The sequence below is a fragment of the Thunnus thynnus genome, chromosome 10 (genome assembly GCF_963924715.1).
Source record: "Thunnus thynnus chromosome 10, fThuThy2.1, whole genome shotgun sequence".
Taxonomy (NCBI): Eukaryota; Metazoa; Chordata; class Actinopteri; order Scombriformes; family Scombridae; genus Thunnus; species Thunnus thynnus.
Genome location: NC_089526.1, coordinates 4,971,056 through 4,993,616, shown reverse-complemented (window position 1 = coordinate 4,993,616; position 22,561 = coordinate 4,971,056). Strand labels below are relative to the sequence as shown.

At 39.7% G+C, this 22,561-nt stretch overlaps 1 protein-coding gene across 1 annotated transcript; it reads left to right on the top strand.

The window, feature by feature from the left end:
• The first annotated feature begins 687 nt into the window (after nucleotides 1–687).
• On the top strand, nucleotides 688–21,356 carry LOC137190866 (soluble guanylate cyclase 88E-like). The gene is made up of 18 exons (XM_067600559.1): nucleotides 688–5,047; nucleotides 5,346–5,402; nucleotides 5,567–5,744; nucleotides 6,293–6,425; nucleotides 6,734–6,908; nucleotides 8,961–9,052; nucleotides 10,211–10,468; nucleotides 10,628–10,772; nucleotides 11,494–11,619; nucleotides 11,871–11,991; nucleotides 13,919–14,048; nucleotides 14,451–14,597; nucleotides 15,575–15,721; nucleotides 16,306–16,462; nucleotides 18,211–18,320; nucleotides 18,807–18,896; nucleotides 19,287–19,405; nucleotides 20,146–21,356. Exons 3-18 carry the CDS (start codon nucleotides 5,617–5,619, stop codon nucleotides 20,513–20,515), a joined length of 2,448 nt encoding a protein of 815 aa, XP_067456660.1. The 5' UTR covers nucleotides 688–5,047; nucleotides 5,346–5,402; nucleotides 5,567–5,616; the 3' UTR covers nucleotides 20,516–21,356.
• The last annotated feature ends 1,205 nt before the right edge of the window (nucleotides 21,357–22,561 follow it).

Genomic DNA, 22,561 nt, shown 5'->3' with positions numbered 1-22,561 from the left:
GCGTCAGTGTTGTGGTTGTCCGCTACAATGGCATCCACCAAGATCATACACCTACAAGATAATACATCGGTGTTGTGACTGTTTGCCACAATGGCGTCTACCAAAGAGTGAACACATACAAGATAATACGTTGGTGTTGTGGTTGTTCAACAGAAACTGTTATAAATTGACTTTTATTCAGTTTTAAGCCACATTTTTATGATAAAGTTTTTAGATCTTGGTCGTTTTTAACTAAATATTTTAACGAGATGAAGGACTTTAGTCATCGGTCGTCTGGATCTTAAGTTATCAGAAAAACAAGCTGAGCAAATGTTAGCAGCAGCTCAGCTAGCAGCCCCTGCTGGAAGTCCGGTACCAGCTGAATAGCATCAGAGAAACACTGATTTTTTAAATGAAACTGTTTTATTCAGTGTTTTTACTGGTTTCAATCACTGGGTTTGTTTGTTCTGGAGAAGTGGAAACCTCAGATAATTCGGTTCCCGGTAAAAACCTGCTGAACGTCTGAATCTTAAGTTATTACAGAAACAAGCTGAGCAAACATTAGCAGCACCTCGACTAACAGCCCCTACTGGACACCCTGTGCCTGCTGAAAAGCGGGCATATGATAAATATAATATATATATCCTATATATATATAATTATTATATATAATATATATAATATAATATATATATTATGTCTGTCCCTTTAAGTTCTGTATTCATCCTGAGCCTGGATCAGAATCTGAATCCTCTCAGTGCTGAGAAGATCTGCTGGATTTGTCTGGTTTCAGATGAGGTTTGACTGTAAAATCACAGATCATAGAGCTAATATCTTGCTTGCTAGTTGGTGTTGGCAAATGACAGCTACAAGGAGATTGTGTGTCACTAGTCTGTGTACTGTGTGCAGTAATGGACTGAGGTTTTGCATATGTGCATGTGTACGTTTGGACATATGAGCATGCATGCACATCTGTGTGCACACACTGTGTGTATGTCTGGAAACTGTATGTGACCTTTTCAGAGTGTGCATGCATTATACGTGTGTTTGTGTGTGTGAGTGCACACAGGGGGGGTGGAATGGGTACACAAAACCACGTTAGAGCTGTCACAAGCAGAGCTGAAATTGGATTAGTGTCACCCGTGATAAGGCAAAGGGGTGAAAGAGGGAAGAGGAGAAAATTAGAAGAAAGGAAATGGCTATTTCACCACCACTACCTCCCTCTCCACCTCCACCTCCACAATAATTTCATTTCAAATTCTAGGCACTGAATGCATAACTGCACTGCCATACCGTTATGGAGCCAGCTGAAGTTAATGGAATATTTATATGCAGACTGTGGAACCCTAAGTTTCCTTTCTTTTCCAAACAGCATGCAACCCCCGTCTACATTTCTCGTATCTTTCGTTCTAGAATTGCCTTTGTTGGGATTTGACACTATTTTTACACCTCCAAAAGCGCTGTATATCATTGGCTACAGTTGAAAGGGCCTATAGAGAGGCAGAGTGAATGTGAAGCTGCCTATGGTCAGGTGCTATTAGCTTCACCAGACTATGCCACGTAGAAATCAATGCAAAAAGGAGGAACAACGAACGACCCCCGCATCACGTACTGTACTTTTTTAAACAGCGGTGGAAGATTTAATTAAGCAAATGCAGAGAGAGACAGAGAGGGCGGACATGGCTGTTCAGGGATGTGACAAACCATAACAATAATCTGGACTGATAACGCCAAAATGCTGCATTTAATAATGACGGAGAGCTGGAGACAGCCGGCATTACAGGAGATTGAGAGCAGGTCTGCTGAGAGAAAGTGAGAAAGAGAAAAGTAGCAGATGTAGTAAAGGATACTGGGGTAAAGATAGAGATGCTGACAGGTGAAACTGAAAAGAAACAGTGAGAGGAAGCAGCAAGGGAGGGAGAGAGATGGGGGAGAACTCACAGAGGAGCTATAAATACAGCGAGAGAAAGGCCCTTGGTTGCTGCATAAAACCACAATAAGATGCCCCGACATCGTTAGCATTCAGCTAGCGTAGTGTTATAGCCCAGCTCCTGCTGTGTCTACAGTAAAACCAATAAGAGGGAGGTATCATGGGATTGTGCAGGGGAAATATATATGGCATATTCTTTTGCAGTAGGGAGGAGGGGAGGTAAGAGTTGGGCGCTGAGAGAGGGGATAGAGAGATAGGATAGGTGGGATAAATAAAGACTCCCATTAAAGGCATACTATGTAGGATTTTCCTGAAAAAAAAAAACAATCATCACTTATGACCCTCTAGAAGTGAGTTTGAGACGTTTCTGGGTGTCAAACTTTGGGAAGTAGGTGTGTAGCCCCCAGCCAATAACAGCACGCAGGGTGTGAGGTCGGGACTCTATAAAAACGAAGCAACCTGGTTACATCACTGTGTTTTTTTATGTGCCTCACTGGTTCCCTTAAAGGCTTTAAACAGCGGCGCAAATGGGATGTTTACTTCTTCGTCTCTCTCCTCTGCTCTCTGTCTGTGTCTGTTCACCCAAGGGTGGGGTTGAGCTCCACACACATACATACAAACACACACACACACACACAGAGCAGAGAGGCCAAAATCTGGTAATGCGGCACCTTCCCTCAGGGTTGTGCGGAGGTGTGGGCGTGTTTATTTGTGTGTGTGCTTTAGAACATAACTGCCATGAAACAATCAGAAAATAATGTTTTGTTTCTCTGATTCACTGCTTTGTTTTTTTGTTTTTTGTTTCCGCTGCTGCTACTTCCTCTTCCTTTTCATTCACTCTCTAGCTTGCTCAACCACCGCTCGTTCATGCACTCAGCTCACCCTGGTGTCGTTGAGCCAGGGAGGAGTACATAGTATGCCTTTAAGTATTCAACCGCAAGGTCACAACAGTTACAGCTCCTCCATGGAGGCAGACATTTCCATTTTGCCACATCCTAGGATTCATCCCTGTAGCTTCCTGCTACAGCGAAGGGATTTACACTTGTATCTGGAGGACCTGCTGGTTGTTAACAATTAGAATTGCTTTATGGTGTGAGTTTGTCACCCAATAACTTTCACGGTCTGACTCAGTCAACATGTTTCAAAAACCTGCGTGTGCTCCGTGCTGACGCTTTGATCAATGGCCCGTGTTTGAATGGTGAGCTCTTTTCCTGCTTTGACAATATAAAAATGATATCAACTCACTTTTTGCAGGAGCTCAATAGGCCAGACTATGCATGGTTTCCTCCAGTGACCCTGATATTCCCCAGAGATTGGATCATCCCTCTGTTAGGCTGGCTGAGCCTGATAACTCCTTTAAAAGATAACAAGCAGGGACAGACAGGAAACATATATGACACCTGCACATATGGTGGAGGGACAGGAAAACAGGGGCTACGTGTCCGTTTATGCATGTGTGTATCTGTGTGTGTTTGTGTTGTTCACATCAGACAATGGGAGGGAGGTGTTCCTTGGCTCCCTGTTAGCGTTTGAAAAATGACATGAATGGACACCTTTTGAAACAGCAGCACCTCTTTCTTTGTGGGAAGGAAGGAAGGCAGGGTGTAATATTGGCGGAGTGAAAGAAGATGAGTCATGTCATCTTTAATGAAAGAGCCCGCGGCATCTGTGTGGAGTTATGGTTGGCACCATCAGCACATTGTTATCTACCTCTGTTCCCCGGCTAAGAGGCAGCGGCAGACCTCCCAGGCCGCTGTGTGGCACAGTGTACTAGAGGCCATTAAAGACAGACAGCAGCACCTGGCAAATAGGGGAACACTGGGGAGGCTGAGGAAATGGAGGAAGAAGAAGCAAAAAAAGCCACACAAGAAATGGTACAGCGAGCGGCTCATTATCGCTCAGAGCTGGTATTACAGGCTGGCTGTCGGCACACCTTTGGTTCCCTGGTGGAGTGTAGGTGTGAGGGGGAAAGTGGTGGCTGGATAAAGCAATTCTGGCTGAAAGCGTTTTCCTAATTAGGTCTCTACATGATAGGTGTGAGCCCTCTAACCTTCCAGGTCAGAATATGAAAAAAAAAAAAAGGAAAAAGTTGAGTCATTTTCATTGTTCATGCCCTTATGTTGCCTATTTATGAAGGGAAATTATGTTTTGAGTCAGGTCTGTATATTTTGCAGCATGAGAGATATAAAAGGCCACAAATGTCATAAAATAACAGAATGCCTTATCTTCCTTGTCTGGACTTGCCAAAAGGCCAGAGTCACACGTCTTCTAATTTTCAAGCTCATTTGCCCAGTGGAAGCATTGGATAGACCAGTGATAAATCAAGAGTGTTGTAACATTGCCCCCTAGTGGATACTGTGAGAAAAGTGGAGCATTTACCTTGAATTATCCTGTGCTCAGTATGTATTTCACTTCACTTTAAGACTGTGCATCAGCCACACTGGTTGAGAGTCTTTTAGCAATGAAAATAATAGTTTTCACAGTTCAAGACAGAGATCATAGTGAGTCAAAACATGAATGTTCATCACATTTCACTTTCCTGATTGGCGTTAGGTAGTGGCAGCCTTGACAGGAGACCTGAATGTTTGGAAAGGATTCATTCAGCTTCACTTCACAAATAAACAATACAAAACCTTTCATATGCCAATCTTAGCACAAAGGCTGTCAGTTAAATGTGCACCTGACTGTAATTATTCAAATTTGAAGTAATTAGCAAAGAAACCTGGTAGCCCTAATGAGTTGTTGCAAAAGAGGTACAGGCTAATTTCGGATAATGAGCCTCACATAGAGTGCTGCGGTTTACATTACACAGAAACTAAGTGTCTTTTTTCGAAGGGATTCCTGAATACAGTAACAGCCACCCACAGACTTTATCTCCATACAAATACTTTACAAATTAGACCCAGTATGGTTGACAGTACATGCAGCTGAGAGACTGAAAAACATTTTCTTTAGTCTTTTCTTTGCTACCTGCCACAAACATGCCTTGGTGCTGCTATTTTGGCCCGAGGTCACCTGTTGACCTGACAGACGAGTGTCAAGGGAGAGCGCACATGTCAGCTGCAGGTGGACACTCTCAGCAGGGAGCAATGCCGTGGCAGTTGGAGCCCAGGACAACAAAGCACTGAGGGACTGCAGGTAAGGGGACTTCTCTTTTCACCTTTGCACCCTTTTTTTTTTTAACATTTCGGTTTTATTTATTTATTTATTTATTTATTTGTTATCCAGTGTAGTTAACTGATGAGATGAGAGCATTACACGCTGCTTGATTTTACTGTGATGTTTTTTTCAGTAGCTTAGTATTTGCTTGGTGAAATCTAACAGTAAGTTTAGAGCAAGCAGCAGTTTACATGCACAACAGCCTCAGTTGGTGTGTTTTGTTTTGTTTTTTCCTTAAAAAGTACTTCAGTTATTGAGAATCTTGCTCTTTTCTTAGATGTAGCTGGTGTCTGAGGAGGTTACCTGAGGTTTCATGAGGTTGTGTGTGACACAGGTAAAAATTATATTTATTTCCTTCAACGTATGCAGGCGGATAGAATAGTACGCCATTAACTTTGTTTTTGGCACTGAAATTAATCTGTGTACATGAGCGAAATGTTTAATTTTAATCTCAGAAGACAACCACAGGAACAACAACTGGATATTGTTTCTCCTCAGTTAAGCAGTTAACTTGGGCAGCAGTCTGGAGGTCTCCCAACCCTCTGAAGATGTACGGCCTGTATTTGGAAGCAGTGAACGATTACATTAATGAATCCTACGGAGAGGATGTGTGGAGACTGATTGAGAACCGAGCGGAGATACCCCACCTCAAGTTTGTCAGACATCAGATGTACAAGTGAGTCTTGATTTTTTTTAGCTTGAACAGCAATGAACAGATGTATTAATTGGAAAAAGACTGTCTAGGCACAGATTGAGAACTATCAAGCATACTGTATATTAGCACAACAAACTGTCAGTGCTCTGATTGTTGGACTGCATTGTTTAAAAACTGAAAAAAGTGCAAAACAACGGCTGCCACTTGCATTCAGGAAATAATTGTTTTAATTAGACAAAGCTCTATTTAGTGTCCAATGTCTTAGTCTGTAGGTGGACTGCTGACTATCGAGTGTTGAAATAGTTAACTACACAATGTCGACACAATATCATAAACAGCTGTGCAATACAATGCAATATAATACAGTAATAATTACACATCTGTGAAGCTTGTAATGTTACATTTTTATTGCAAATATTTGGAGACTGTTTAGAAACTCTATGATGTTATGTTCACTCCTGCTTTTGGTTTTGATTAATTGTACTTATTTAAGTTTTTGGCTTTTGTTAATCTCATCGGAACAAATAGCAGCTAACTCAATACAAAAAAACAAATAATTGTCTCTACAGTGACAATCTGATCCTGCGGTTGGCAAAGGCAGCAGGCGAGGTCCTGGGAAAGACCCATGATGAGCTGATGTACGCCTTCGGGGTCTATATGGTCAAGAGGATTGGAAACTATGGATATGAGCGGATCTTGAAGGTGATTAAGTGACCTTCATTCGATTGTCTTTAGCTAACAGCAATAAATAAAAGTCCTCCTTTTTTCTCTCTATTGTTGACTGATTAAACATGATCAATAATATATGTGTGATTCAATCCATACCAAGTTCATCTGACCTTTTCCCCCTGGCACTTACATTATATCATTAATCCACATTAACATAGATTAAAACGACTTGTAGTAGTATTCTGACAACATGAAAAATACTTTTCCAATGAATATTATTAATATTATAAACTACAACTCTTGTTTACTGTTTAAATATCCCCATGCTCCATGTCTTTCAGGTGTTGGGGCGAAACGTGCGTGACTTCATCAATGAATTGGACAACCTGCACGAGTACTTTCGCTTCTCCTTCCCCAAAGTGCAGCCACCAAGCTTCTGTGTGGAGGAGGAATGTGAGACGAGCCTAACACTGCACTACCGCAGCACCCGCAAGGGCTTCACACAGTTTGTCAAAGGTAACAAGTCAAAGGCACAGCGGTGGAAACACTAGGGGTTAAACAGTTTACCACATCAACAGGAAACCAGGTTTGGTCCTCAACCCCAACCCAATTACATATTCACTCTGTGGTTATGTGGGTTTCTGCCATTTGCATGCTGGGATAGGCAGTATGATTTGTTTATTTTTAACAAGGGGGATTGCCCAATGGGAGTGTACCCTGACCCTAGGACTTCAGGATTATCATACAGGCCTAGGCTAATTCTTGATATTATAATTGCAATTATAATTTTGATTTAACAACTACTATTAGGCTAAATACATGTTTTGTGTAGGCCTATGTGGACATTAAGCATTTTAATAAACTGTAATAAACTAGACGGTATAAACGTTACCTTAAATTTCGTAACTGTAGCAGCTGAGCGTGGAGCAGTCAGTGCAGGTTAATTTCTTCAGTCACATTACCTGCTCCACTCCCAGGTTACACCTAACATCTACAATAAAAACTATATCTGCAGTCATGTCTCCATTTAAATATTTTGTTACAGAAGTGGCTTTGTCTGGGGGTGTATTTTCAACAGCACAGATGCTACTGAATGATCATAGAAATATTACAGGAATATTATAGGAATACTACAGGCAGCAGTGTGTCTCTATGATCCTCTTGCTCTTCAGCAACATTACATGTTGCTACTTGTCACTTTGATCATGAAGGTGACACTATAGTATAGACTTGAGTATTTATAGTATATAGTTTAGAGAATATTATAGATCTAAGATGAAACTGACAAAAGGGCGGGACTGAGAGAAAAAAGTGCAATTACAAATCTGTCTGCAACTTCAGCACCACGGAAATAGCAGTCGGATTTGTAATTGTGCCTTTTTCCATGGATTTATCAATACACAGCACAGTTAGGCTACTGATATTTCAGAGCCATGGTCGTGGCCATAGATTCTAACTTGCACAAACCTCAGTCGCAGACTAGACTTTATTCATATTCTACTAAACAACCCCTCTGCCCCTGCAGTCTCTCTCCCTGCTACTAGGTGATGGCATGTTAACAAGGGGGGATGCATTTTGCTCATGGAAAAGTTTTTTTTTTTCAGTTCAAGTCTTTGGCTAGTTTTGGAAACATTCACACAGGAACAGAAACAATATAAAGGCCCAAGTTGTTTTAGCTCATTTAATACAAATTACACATACTTGATTACAGCACACCACGTTCCAAAACATGCCTTAATTTTAAATGTTATTATACATTTTTCCTACCTTCCACGCAGCTACAGGTTTCCATTCATTAGAGTACGAAAATCAAAACCTCTAGGGCATTTTAACTTGAGACAGACAATGCAAGGGCAAAGTTTTATTGTTAAGTTGTAATGCTTTATGGTAAAAAATAATCTGCACTTTCAGCTACATTAGCACAAAAAGATGATTTAACTTCAGTGACATACAGGCATAAAAAGTAAAATTATATTCACTGAGATGGACAATCTAACGATTTCCAACTCTTTGCAAATGTAGTTCATACTGATGTAAAATCAATTGAAAGGCTGAAAGACACATTTATAACACTAGAGTGTGCTGTACAAAATCGTCTGCTGCAATGTAAATTATATTTGATTATATATAATTTGTAGGAAATGGACTAAAACATGCAAAAAAAGACTTGCACTGTACTTTTCGAGCTGATCATATTCAGTTATAATTGTATTATTTTGCAATATTAAATAACAGGTGAATATCATTATTAATAGACTGTTTTCACCTTTCTTTATTTTTTAGACTCTGGTGCATAATCAGAAGCTCTAGCGTTGGTGTTTTCTGCCCATTTTCCTCTTCAATTTCTCCTGTCATTTTAAAAAGTCTGGGTTTTGTGAAAATTGGCAAAAATGAAAGAGGATTAATCTATCAGGGCAAAGTGCTGATACAAAATAATAACAGAGGTTCCACTTACCTCCACAGTTTGATCTGAAATTAAGCTTACACAAGACCATTTTGACTGAATCCCTTATAAGCCAAGTTGACCTCTACACATCCATGACCGGTGTGTGTTATTGACTCCCGCAGGGCAGCTCTCTCAAGTGGGGCGCCAATTCTACAACACAGACATCGAAGTGGAAATCTTGTCTAAAGAGGAAACCGAAAAAATGACATATGTGGTATGTACTCGGCCTTAGGTCAAGTATCAGTCAAACTATGGGGCATCTGACCTTGACCGTGTATCAGTTCTATCAGCATAGAAATGATTCCATCATCCTCAATGAGACGCCAGACAGCAAGTGTTTACTGGATGGAGATGAAGTGTTTATTGGGAAGGGACCCTGGGTAAACTCATAATTTACAGCAGAGTAAATCTGAAATGTGCAACTGTGTGTTGTTATACTGTCTAGCATCAACTAACATCAGTGTCAATGCCATTGTTTCCAGAGATTGTCCCTTAAGCTGACAGTCACTGGTTTGATTCCTTCACTATTCAAAAATCTAAATGAAGAAACCATATTTAATTTGCTATGAAGAAACAAACCCAAGTTGCACTTATATAGCAACTAATGGGGTCCACTTTCTAATAAGGACTACTTTTACTTTTACTGAAATTGTTTAATTGCAGACTTGATGAGCTCTAGAGTGGAAAACCCTTTATCAGTGACTTACTAATACATATAACATCAAATTTGATGGCTTATTAATAAAGGCTTTTTCCCATATAATCTATCAGTTCAGGAAATCTACATCTTAACAAGGTGTTAATAAAAATATTTTGGTAGGGGCTTTTTTCCAGTGACCTGACAGCCCAAAAGTTGTCCTTACTAATAGCTTATTACTAATCTATAACTACAATTAGTTACAACTAATAGACTAGTTTTAAAGTATGCCTTATTAGAAAATGGTACCTTTTACTTTCTTTAGAAATACATATGGAATAACGTATAGAAACAAGATTTGTGTCTTCATTCTGATCAACCAAAAACACGGTATTTTAAGATTTTCAATCGATTTTCAGCAGTATAACTTTCTGATGAGAAAAGCTACATGTAGCAAAAGATTTCTTTACATATAATGTCACAAGAGGAAATAAATGAAGTCATTCAATGTTATGTTCTACCCTTAAGGGCAAATAGCGCACAACAATAGCAAGAGGAAAGCCCCGAAAATATTCTGAGTAATTTCCCTACTGAGAACCCATTAAAATGATACACGTGGGCTTTATTACATCAGTGACCATGTAAACTGTAGTAAGAAAAACATCCCACCACAAACTATTAATACTCATTGACTTATATCTCACAGGTTTCAATATCTTTCCTTTACTTGTCCAGGTTTACAAGATGAACTTTGACAATGCCGCCTTCAAGCATCGCATGCCCCAACAGAAGACAGCGCCGAGCTACGAGAAGCTACCGATGAAGCGAGGTATCTTTTTTGACATGTTCCCCTTCAGCGTTATCTTCCGCCGTGACATGACCATGTATCGAATCGGTGACGGCCTCAAAGAGGTCTTCTCTGACCTCCAGGGCAAGAAGGTCAACGAGGAGTTCACTCTGGTCAGGCCGATGCTGGAGTTCAGCTGGGACAATGTGAGTTTGGAGACAGCTCTGCAATTTAGTTCTCATATTTGTCGTGTGACCTAAATCAAAGACGTGTTGACTCACTGACTGAAAGGTACATTAACTCGCCTTTGCTTTATTTGTCATCACTGCTCAGCAACACAAAAATCTCTTGCTTACTCTCATCAGATCTACACCCATTTGAACAATGTGTTTGAGCTGTTGTCTAAAGCAGTGGTGGAGAGCAAGCAAAAGGTCAACATCCCCAAACTGAGCAAAGAGGAACCAGAGGAGAAGGAGGAGAATGAGAAAGCAAAGAGGGAAGAAGAAAGAGGTACCGATGCAATTATTTTTCTACATTTCAGATGCATAATGTATGAAAAAAGGTACATGTCGAATGGAAGGAATCGCTATATGTCCATCAAGTCATCAACCTTCATTTCTGTCTTGTTATTTTATGTGGGGAGAACAAAATAAAATATCTATAATATATTCAGGGGGGATGCATATCAAACTGAAAAGCCAAACCACTATCGTCCATATAACTATAAAATTAAATGCAAGTGTCTTCACAGCTCATATACATACAGTGTAAATTGAAATACATTTTGCATGCAAAGTACGTTAACAAAACAAGATGCCAACAGTCTGAATAGAACTTTTGTACTAATTTTGTGGCCAGAATAAAAAGAGAAGAGAAGAAATACGAGATTTGAAGTATATTGCTAAGGATGTAATCATTTCAAGAGAAGATGACAATCATAATTTGTATTTTAATGTTATGCGCATGAATGAAACACATTTTGATTTGGACATAATGTGGAACATCACTATGAAGAACACAGTAGAACAGAACTTATAATAAAGTGATGAATATTTAATATATTCTCCTTTTGAATATTGTTATTCTGCCATCGACCGACTGGAATGTGTGATTGGAATTCACCGCGCCGTCCTCACACATTTAAGCCCTCATTAACTCACATGGTTAACTCACATCTCGGTTCGTTCGGTCATCCGTCCTCTCACCGTTTCTGCTGTCTGCCCTCCATCAGAGCCGAAGGCAGTGGAGGAGATGAAGGGCACGGACCAAGAGTACAGCAGTGCTCTCACCCAATACAACAGCTCTGCCAACTCTGGAGGGGAGGATATTGAACTGCTGGCATTCCAGACCGTCACCGGTCAGAACATTTTACATTTACTTTCTAACCTTTGCGAAAAAGTATTTATGAACTCTTTTTTTAAAAAAAACGTCTCTTACATTCCTATCATGTGACTGGTTTTGGGTTTAACATGGACATTATGTGTCAAAACCATGTGTGCACAGGTCAACTGTTTTAAGATGCCCTATCCAATAATAATTTAATGTCTTGTTACCATGTTTTTTGAACTTTCACAATCATGATAACCTGTCCTTCATGGTTCTTCTCAGGAAAATGTAGTGAGACAATCTTCGAGGACATGCGGGAGCCACCAAAGAAGCCTCTCCACCTCAAGGGCCAGATGAAGTATGTCCCCCAGTGGGACTCCCTCATCTTCTTGGGGACACCCATGTAAGACAACAGCCTATGCTTTGACTATATACACCACTCCCAGTAACCGAAACCCAGCCGGGCACCGGCAAATTAAATTTCATCTGATCAGGTCAGGAAGGGTCCTGTGCATTGGGTCTGCGGGTCTAATAGCTGAATGAATCCGAGCTGACTCGCTATCAGCTCTGATCATGAGGTGCATCAGACTCATCGCAGGAAAAAAAAAGGTGTTTTTTGAGGTGAATCACCAGTGTTGCTTCTCTTTTCAAGACGCTTGGTAAATAGGAGTTGCATCATGACTTGGTGTTTTCTCTATTAGGGTCAGTTTAGGTGAATTATTCTCAGGTCTACCTCAGAGTGGGACCTTCTGTGTTTTTGTTATTGTTATTTAGGAGAGAAGAGAAAGACCTCTCATTCTGGTTTTCCCTGTTTCTAAGTGTATTTGATATTTTGGTATATTTTGGGGGTTTTTTTTTTAATCTGCTCTAATTTGCTGTTGCTGTGCAACGTCTCTGTGAACTTAACATTTCCTTCATCTGTTTCACACCCAAATATTTTTAGAGGTTGACAGGGTGTGTTTCTTTTACTTCCTTTGCTGGTTTTCGCTGTGAGCATTAGTAGCTGTTGTTGTTGTTATGCGGAGCGCAGCAGGTGGACCCAAATGCAATAAACTGCAGGCAGAGCAAGGCTGAAGAATAACTTATTTACTTAACTCGAGAACAGAACTCAAGAGTGCAGGCAAAGCGAAACCGAACTGAACAATACTGAACAAAGGATTCAACAACGCTAAACTGAAAACCAGGATTTAAATTCAAACTAAACTGACACAGGGATGAGAAGCAGGTGGAACAGGAGAATGGGAAAGGAGCTGATAGGCTGGGGAAGACACAAGGAGCAAAGCAGGCCTTATGAGACTGATGCAGGGCAGGTGTGAAGCGAAGTGTGGAAAGAAAAACAGGCTGAAGACACAGGAGGAAAAACACAGTGCAAACAGAAAACCAAAAAAACCCAAAACACAATCCTCTTAGATATCCAATAAGCCCATCTAAGAATATGCATGAATAAACTTAAATACACAAGTACACTATAACCTGCAAACTGGTATTTATAATGTCATGATGATGTAGTTCTTCTAACATGGCACACAGAGGCTGTAAATGCAAATGATCCAAATCTACAGAAACAAATGTTTAACAAACTTTTTCATAATGTGTTGAGGATGAGTTAAAGACAGTCCAGCCATTGAACAAACACCTGTCAGTCTCTGGATAAGAACGTCCACTAGATGCCATAAATGTAAATACAGAAGACGTGTGGTGCATCTTCAAGGTGTTTCAAACTCTGCAATCACGTTTCACAACTGGTGTGAAAGCAAACTTCAATTTCAACTTCAAGGGCCTACTGTCACTCAGTCCAGTTCAACAAACAGGGAAAAACTCAGAGAGCATCTGATGGACTGGTGGAGGAACAGAGAGCCAGACTGGGACGGAACCACGACAGAGTTATTACTGTGGAAACAGATTAGTAGATTGTTCTGATTGTTCTGTTTTTCCAAGCCCACAGTATATTGAGGACAAGCCATTATCTGTTGCTGCTACAGACAACAACACCAGCTGGGCTATTTTGTGAATACTGGCCTTTTTTTTGAGAATTTAGGGTATTTTAAAGACAATTGCAATTTAGTGTTATTAACTGTAACAGTGCTGCAAAGCAGCAGGTCACTTTATTCCCATTGCAGGAAAAAAACAATCCATATTCTACCCTGGCCTTCATCTGTGTTTAGCTCTGTGTTGACACTTAATCTGAAATGTACTTTTTCATCACTGAAATCAGATTGGAGATTGGGCTTTTGTATGACTATTTAGTGCATCAGTTTACATCCTCTTTCTTTTCTGTCATTGTACATTTATCTTATCTTACATCAGTCTCTTCGTTTCTGTTCTCACAGTATTGAGACAGTGGAGGACATGATAAAGATGGGTGTGTATGTGAACGATCTGAACCTGCATGACTCCAGCAGAGAGCTGATTTTAGCCGGCACGCAGCAATCAGCTGAGCTACAGCTGGCGCTCGATCAGGTAAAAAAAGAAGAAAAAAAAGTATTATACTAATAAAGTCATGAGTTTTGTTCAACAGAGGGAACTCCTAGTAAAACCATGGACAAAGAAGACAGTTTAAGGTTGCACATATTCTCTCTTCTTCTGTTATAATACTCATATTATTCAGCAGAGGTCATATTACAGTATATGATACGCTAAGTGCACACAATGTAAGAACTGCTCAGCATGAAACAGCCTGACCAGGTGAGCTCAGATGGAAGCTCTGCTCCCTTATTGATTTCACCCATTAAATCCACTTCAGTCATGCAGGAGAGATGTGGATTAAGAGGATTATAGAAGGCAAAGAGGGATTTTTGAGCTTTAAGAGAGGTGAGAATGTAACTGTAGACTTTTTCTGTCCATTTTTTTCTGACCCTCTAGGAGCAACAAAAGTACGCTCAGCTGCAGGAAATCATCAAGAAGTTGGACGAAGAGAAGAAGAGAGGAGATTCCTTGCTGTACGCCATGATCCCTAAAGCTGTGGCCGACCGCCTCAGGAAGGGAATCACCGCACTGGAAACATGCCAGGTACATGACAACGCTTTTTCTCCAAAACCGCCAAATATCTCTCAATAATCTGACTTTAGTTTAATTGAGGTTAAAGCTGAAACATTTAATCCATCAGTCGGTTGTCAGAAAATAAATCGGCATCTATTTTGATAATCGAATTATCATTTCAGCCATTTTTTCAGAAAAAATGCTTAAATTCGCCGGTCAAATTTGACTATTTGATGCATTTGTTTGTCATACTGTATATGAAAATAAACTGAATATTTTAGGGTTTTGGACTTTTGTTCGAATAAAACAACACTTAACTGAGGCTTTGGGCAAATTTTGATGGGATCTTTTCCTTTTTTCTAATATTTTATAGACTCAAAGATGAATCTATTAATTGAGAAAACAAACAATCTGCAAATGAATCGATAAAAATAATATTAGTTGCAGCCCTCATCAAGGCCAGAGATTTTTTGTGCTTATGGAGTTCTGCTATTCTAGTTAACATGTTGTGACTAAAGCACCCAGTTCACTCACAGGAAACACACGTCTTGCATCTTGAGTACTTTTTGTTCCGTCAAGCTTTGCCACAAGGAAGTCTGAGGTTAGCCATGCAACAGTAGCCTCAGCTTAGCCGTGAACTCCACAGGAAATGGAACTGACATTTTCTCACAAGTTTGAATAATTGGATTTGAATTCAACTGCAGCAGTTACAACTTCTCAACAATGTGGTGTGATTTCATTTACTTATATATAAAATTCATCAGATGAAAAAGAAAGCTGAGAAAACTGATTTCCAAACTCCAAATTACATCAATATAAACTAACCCTGAACAAATATCCACCTACATTAAAATACAAACATTCAGTTGATGACTCAAGTAACCTGTAACTGACTGTGCTCGAATGACTCACAAGCATCTCTTTCTGGCGTGGGTACCCAACGAGTTTACTGGTCTTTGCTCTCAGTGTGAGATTATAACAACTTTACGTACGTCTCTGTGTCCCAGGTCTTCCCAGATGTGACCATCCTGTTCAGCGATGTGGTCAAATTTAACGAGATCTGCATCCACATCACACCCATGCAGGTGGTGGACATGCTCAATGAGATCTACATCGTCTTCGACACACTCAGCGAGAAACATAATGTTTACAAGGTCAGTACAGGAAAGCAGCACACATCAGCTGCATCTGCATTCAGTTGGTTTTTGAAGCCTATTAATTATATTTTCAGAATCTAAAATGATACTGACCTAATTTTCCTGTTTCTTGTTAAGGGAAATGTCTGACACATCATTTTCAACACCATGGGGCATACACATTTCACTAAAACCTAGGTGAAAATGAAACCAATAAATAAATAAATACAAAAATTTAATTGAAGGTTCTACAGGCCATACTTATGTGGCTATGTTCAAAAAGGCAAATCTGCAGTTGAAGGGCTATTTGCAAACCATTTATCAGTCTAACTGTATAATATACAGTAAATGTACTTATTAAAAAATATAAACACAACACATTCTGGTGTGTTTTAGTCTGAGTAAGAAATTAAAGATGCAAAAACACCTGGTAAATACATCAAGAAGGGGAAGAGTGATGAAGGAGTAGAGTTAAAATGAGTCAAAAAGATCTATTCACAATATAATCACAGTTTAGAAAGTGTCACTCTCCCTTGTGTCCATGTGTCGCTTTGGATAAGAGCGTCTGCTAAATGAAATTGTAAATTGTAAATTGTGTCCAGGTGGAGACGATCCGTGACGCCTACATGGTGGTGGCGGGCGTTCCCAACAAGACCACTTTTCATGCACACCACATCTGCGATATGGCCCTGGATATGCTCAGCTCCATCGACCACCTTAAAGACCCCTCCACCGGGGATAACATCCAGATCAGAGTCGGTGAGTAGCACTTTAATGGCTCAACTGTGATAAAGCATCCGGATTCTTTTGATGTTTTGAGGTTTGCCTGTTGCTGTCTATGGGGAAGCCATGGCTCAAGGTAGGCCACACATGACTGCCTCTGAACTGGTAGGGATTCAGTGTCTTCATCCATGTACTTCAGACAGTTAGAGGTCGGGCTATTTATCCACTCAACCACTGCCACCTTTAAGTAATGGATCCAAAAAATACAATCTTAAGATCTTGGGGCACAATAGAAGGATTTTCCTTCAAACAGAGGGCTCGGGTAAATCAAGACACCACTTTCCTACCGCCTCAAAGGGTCGCCGTTCTGAAATCAACCCTGACCACTGACATTTTTTTGGAGCAAACAAGATTTTCCAAATATGTTTGGAGTCAGAGGACCTGGTCCCTGCTAAGCCCTTCTTCAAATAGAAAGCTGCTCCTCAGACACAGTCGAACAGACCCCTCCAGTAGGAATGGGGGCTGTTATAAAGAGGATCTGACCCGGAACAGGCCAGCCACATCCTTCGAGCCCGGTGGCGGCCTAAAGCAGGTGAGAGAAGAAGAAGAAAGGAAGGAAGAGGAGAAGGGGAGAAAGAGCTAAAAATTTAAAAGTAAGAATAAAAAAAAGGATACAAGCAAGCAACAACAAGCAAGCAAATGAACAAAAATAAGAAGTAAAAAAAAAAGGAAGGGAAGATAAATATTTTTTTTTCTTATTTCTCTTTCTTTCTTCCTTTAGTTAATATCATCTCCCCCTTTTGCCCACACAAACTCACACACACATGTACTACAATAAGAAAATCTAAGCCAAACATTATGCTGTTTTTCTGTTGCTGTCGTTATTGTTGCTGCTGTTTTGCTTTTTTTTCTAGTTTAGTCTAGTTCTCCTGTTTGTCTTGTGCTGTCATATGTTTTGTTTGTAAAAAAGAAAAAAAAAAGATTTTCCCAATATGGATATGGAAGTTTTTAATTATTTTGATTATTTTACTTGGGGTCTTCAGACCACCAGGCAGCTGGAAATTAGGGGTATGTAATTTAGTGACTTAATATTTTGAATTAAAGGAGGATTAAATAATTTATGACTAAGAAGAACATTATCTGTAGGACATATAACGATCTTATCGTCTATAAGTGATAGTAAGTGAAAGTGAAAGAGTGATGTGTTTTAAACATCCATTCATCAATCCATTCTGTAAATTACTTATTCTGTATCAGTGTCTATGGGGGGCTGTAGCCTATCCCAGCATGCATAGAGCTAAAATGTAGCATGGTCTCAATGCTAAACACCTTCAAACTCTCAACAGCAGGAAAAATCTCCTTAAAGTCCAGGCTGGAAAGCAACAATTGAATCATTAGCATCAGACAACGAACCAACCACCAATATATTACGGTTATGTTGACAAGCAGTAACAATAACCTTTTCAAACCGCTGCATCTTCAACGTGAAATATGAGGTGCAGCACATGAAGCGATGATGATGCAACTGTACTTTCCACTCTTAACACAGGAGAGAAACAATGTATTATTTTGACCCTTGCTGCAGTCGCTGTTGGTTGCTTACTGTTTAATGACAAGCTTGGAATTTAAGTGTCTGGATAAATGTTGGCTAGGTGATGAGTGCAAGCTAAATGATGGGATGTAAACCAATTTTTGTGGGGAAATTTGACAGTAGCTGCAATAAAAATAGATTCAGGCAGTTTATGAATAAATCAGCTCATGCTGAAGTGTTTTTCCTCTCTCAGGTATCCACTCAGGTATGGTGGTGGCTGGCGTGGTGGGCCTGAAGATGCCTCGCTACTGTTTGTTCGGCGACACTGTGAACACAGCCTCGAGGATGGAGAGCAACGGAGTGGTGACTACACTAACATACTTAACAACCCATAGCCCAGCAAAATGTGCTAAATAACCCACAGCGATGGTATAAAGAACTGCAATAACATTAACAATTTCCCTCAGTCAAATTCATGTAGATTGGTATAGAAAACCATTTTCTGTTTAATGGTGCCATTGTGCATGCTGCTTTTTAGTTAATGCAACAGGCTAATCACTTCATTTGCTTTCCATTACTTACAGTAATAGAAGTTAATGTCATGTTGAGTGGGAAATCTGTTCTATGATGAACAGAAAATAAATGAAAAAGGAAGCAGTTTGTTTAGGCTTAATTTCCTACAAAGGACGAAACCTCTGAATGAACTCTCATTTTAAGTGTCTAATAAGTTAAATATTTTTCACTGCCTTTTGATGATTTAAAAAGTTTCAGTAAAAAAAAATAAAGGGGGTTTGTATTTCAATACCCAGCCATAGCAGTAGTTGTCTGTATGTGTGTCTGTCTGAGCAGGGCATGCAGATACACATCAGTCAGACCACCAAAGACCACCTGGAACATGAGCCCTATATCATTGAGGAGAGGGGCAAAATCTTTGTAAAGGTGAGTGGTTAATACCAGCTAAAGACGGATACCTTCTACTATCTGTCATTTTTTTTCTGCAAATGATGGCTTTTCTTATCCACTGATTGAGATGTGCGTTATGATTAATACTTTGCTTTTCATCAGTCTTGTAGTTATAATACTCAACATATTTTATTTCCAAGATAAGGTGTATAATTCTAAAAATATGATACCTGCCGTCCCTTGGAGACTTCCTGTTGAGTATTAATGAAGATACTCATTATCTTGAGCCAGCTGAGAGACGTTTTGAACCTGACATTCCAAGTCTTATAATATTGATCAATGAATTTTAGATGAAATGTTCTTTCCAACACATATATATAGAGAATTTTTGATCAAAACATTCTATCTATCCCCAACATTTTCCAGGGTAAAGGCTACATGAAGACGTACTGGCTGAAAGGAAAGAAAGACCTATCATTCAAGACCCCGGCAGAGCTGCGCTACAGCAGTGAACAGAAAGACTCTGAGGATAAGAGCTCTAATGGGTGAGTAGACAGGGGGAGAGCAGTCAGCACCAAAGAATCACTTTTCTTCTATACACAGTGTAGACTCAGCATGTCCTCTGTTGATTCAGTCAGAGCTGCGCTTATTGCCCCCCGCAGCACCAGACAGCAAGCAAACTGAACGGCTGTTTCAGGCGTTTTGTTTGTTTGAGGGAGTCATGCTGACCACCGAAAACAACATTTTTACCCATATGGGGCAGTGTAACCTCTAGGGTTACTGAAGCAGCACAAGAACATTGTGAAACAAAACAGACAAGATACACTGCACTGCAAAAACTTTCCACAATTCATTTACAACAAGAAATAGTTCTGTCCTAAAATGATGCTCTGCGTTGTGGTTTAAGGAAAGCACTGTTTCCTCTTTTAACAGATGAAAGTGAGAACCACCTATTAATCTGTGTAAATGCATCATTCTGCACAGTGAAGGTCAAACATCCAAGTTGATTAACAACAAGCAAAACACATTTTTTTAGTGGAAGGGGACTTTAAATGTATTGATTTGATCGAAAATAGCTGAAATAACATAACTCCACCGACAGATTTATTTGCTTTTAGGGCTTAATTACGGACTAAATGATTCCAAGAAACCAAGATTTGTACAACTATCATTCCTATCATGGAAACAATGTATTTTCAGACTGCAAAATTACAGGTATACTGTCTCTGATGTCTCTCTCTATTGTGAATCACTGTGAAATTGTACTAATGTGTAACTGCACTAGTTCCACAAGCACCAATGCCAAGCGCATGGCCTCCAACCTCCACATCACCAGCAGCGAGGAGCAAGCAGAGGGGAAGCCAAGCCCCAGCGACCTTCCACTGGACACCATGCCTCCACCAGAGGCTGCTAATGAGTTCCCCGTCATTTCAACTGAGCCTCAGGAAAAGGAGAAAGCCAAAAAGACTAAGAACAACAAGGGGGCAAAGTTGGATGTTCCCCAGGGAAACGCAATGCCGGAGAGTTTGTCGCCGGCTGATGGGCTGGAGAACCCGGGTCCTTTACTTAACAACAAGAGAAACAGCTTCAGGCAGCAGTACGCCAAGCTGCCCACCAACCTGCCCATGCGAAGCACCGCCTGCTCCATTCTGTGAGAATACAAGATGACTCCAAGATATGACGAGGGTTTGATATTAAAAAATGTCATGGAAGTGTAGTAAGAGACAAGACAGACAGAACATTTTCAACATTTATGGTTACTGATGATCAGCATTTCAATTCATTTTGAATGCCAAGGGTTTTTGAGAGATGAAGGCTTTATGTGACATTTTGAGTAAAATAAGATTTATGTGGAAAATGAAACTGAAAACCAACATGTTTAAAAGTTAAAGTCCACTTGAAGTAAGGTAAAACTTCTGCAACATTCATGACTCCAAGTGCTGTTCCTTTTGTTTCATTGATTTTGTGCATCAAAGGATGTCTGGTTTAGAGATCAGGAAAGTTTGTTTTTAAGATCAGTTTTATCACCACCCTGAATACTGAAAATGTACAGGTTTCACAACATGTCTTCCTTATGTCGACTGTTTATAAAAAAAAGGAAGTACAATGTCCTCTACACACAAAGAGAACATGCACAGAGAAACACAGAACTTCACAACTGTGCTAAAGGCAATGACAGCCATGACAATGGGTTTATTTCTGATTTTCTTTATGCTATTTGCTGTATTATTTTACAGCTGTATAATTCATCCATGAAGTCACTGCTACAGGAATTATGTCTAAAACTACTTCTATGGATGCTTCATTAAATTCACTGAGAGTAGACATCATCAGAGGTTGCCTTTTATTTTGTTTAAACTAGGCGTATTGTTATTTTGTAGGCATTTAACTAGATATTCACAACATTGTCTTAAAGACTTCTGGTTCTACTTTCTGTATGTAATTGACTGAATTTGTTTCACTGTATGATAGTGTTTATTTATATAAAACTGTATGTACAGCCACTAAAACTCTCATGTTTTTAATTTTTTACTAGGTCATGACCCTCATACTTACATACAGGTTGAAGTGGTGGGTGGTTTCAAAAAACGTTCATATTTAAACATTCGAAAACACTCAAAAACAAACCTATTTATTCACCAGCCTGTTATCAGGTGCAACCGACATACAGCTGCCTTTGGGTTGTGGCTACTGTAAACTTTCCATCCTGTTTGCTAAGCATGAAATATGGGTAATGCTATATTTTATGAGGGCATGATTTTCTAATAATTTCCTAAGCAGTTTCTTAAAAGAACTGTGTAATTTGGTACTAATGATAGGGAAAATAGCCATTTCCTCCTGATTAAACCCCGAGTAAATATTCATTCATTCATATTTGAAACCTACTCTCCATATACTGCGTTGAATATTATGCTTACCTTTGGACAAAGTTCACATTTCTGCATGCTCAACTGACCTACTGGGCAAAGAGACTAAAAGACTAATAGATTGGGAAACAAACTGGAAGTGAACCAATCAAACACCGTCTCTATTTGACATATTACAAAGTTCTTTACAGAGCATTTCCTATAAAATTATTCTGAAATTTCAACTGCAACTACCGATTATCACCTTCACATTGTGATTCGATCATTTTTTCGATTAATTTATATAAAGATTCAATTTACAATCACATCAACAGAAATATGCAGCAAATCTCCACATTTGTGAAGCTGTTACACACATACAGCAGCCCACACAGTTCCTCAGAGCTGCAAAGAGGATGTGAGTGAATGATCCTGTGAGGATCCTGTAAGGCAGCAGTTCTCTTTTCACATCAACGACCCCAATTGTCAGACTGACACAAATTAGACCACGGACCCCCATTTGATAAGATTTTGTCCCAGAGTTCCCCCATCTGATAAGAATTTTACTTTTAGATACTTTATTACAGAAAGTGTATGAAACCCATGACCAAAAAAGTCATACCTTCTGTTTGTGTTACTTAAGGATAGATTATAGTGAAAATAAATGATTCCCCTTTTTGCTGAGGACCCCCTGGAAACCCCACCCAAAGACCCCCACTTTGAGAACCACTGCTGTAAGGATCATTACCAACTGACAGGTCATCTATAGACACTGCCATGCCTTTTAACAGCCACTAGGAGGTGATAGGCTAACCACAAGTTAAATAATAAATAAATGACTCCATAAATCAGGGA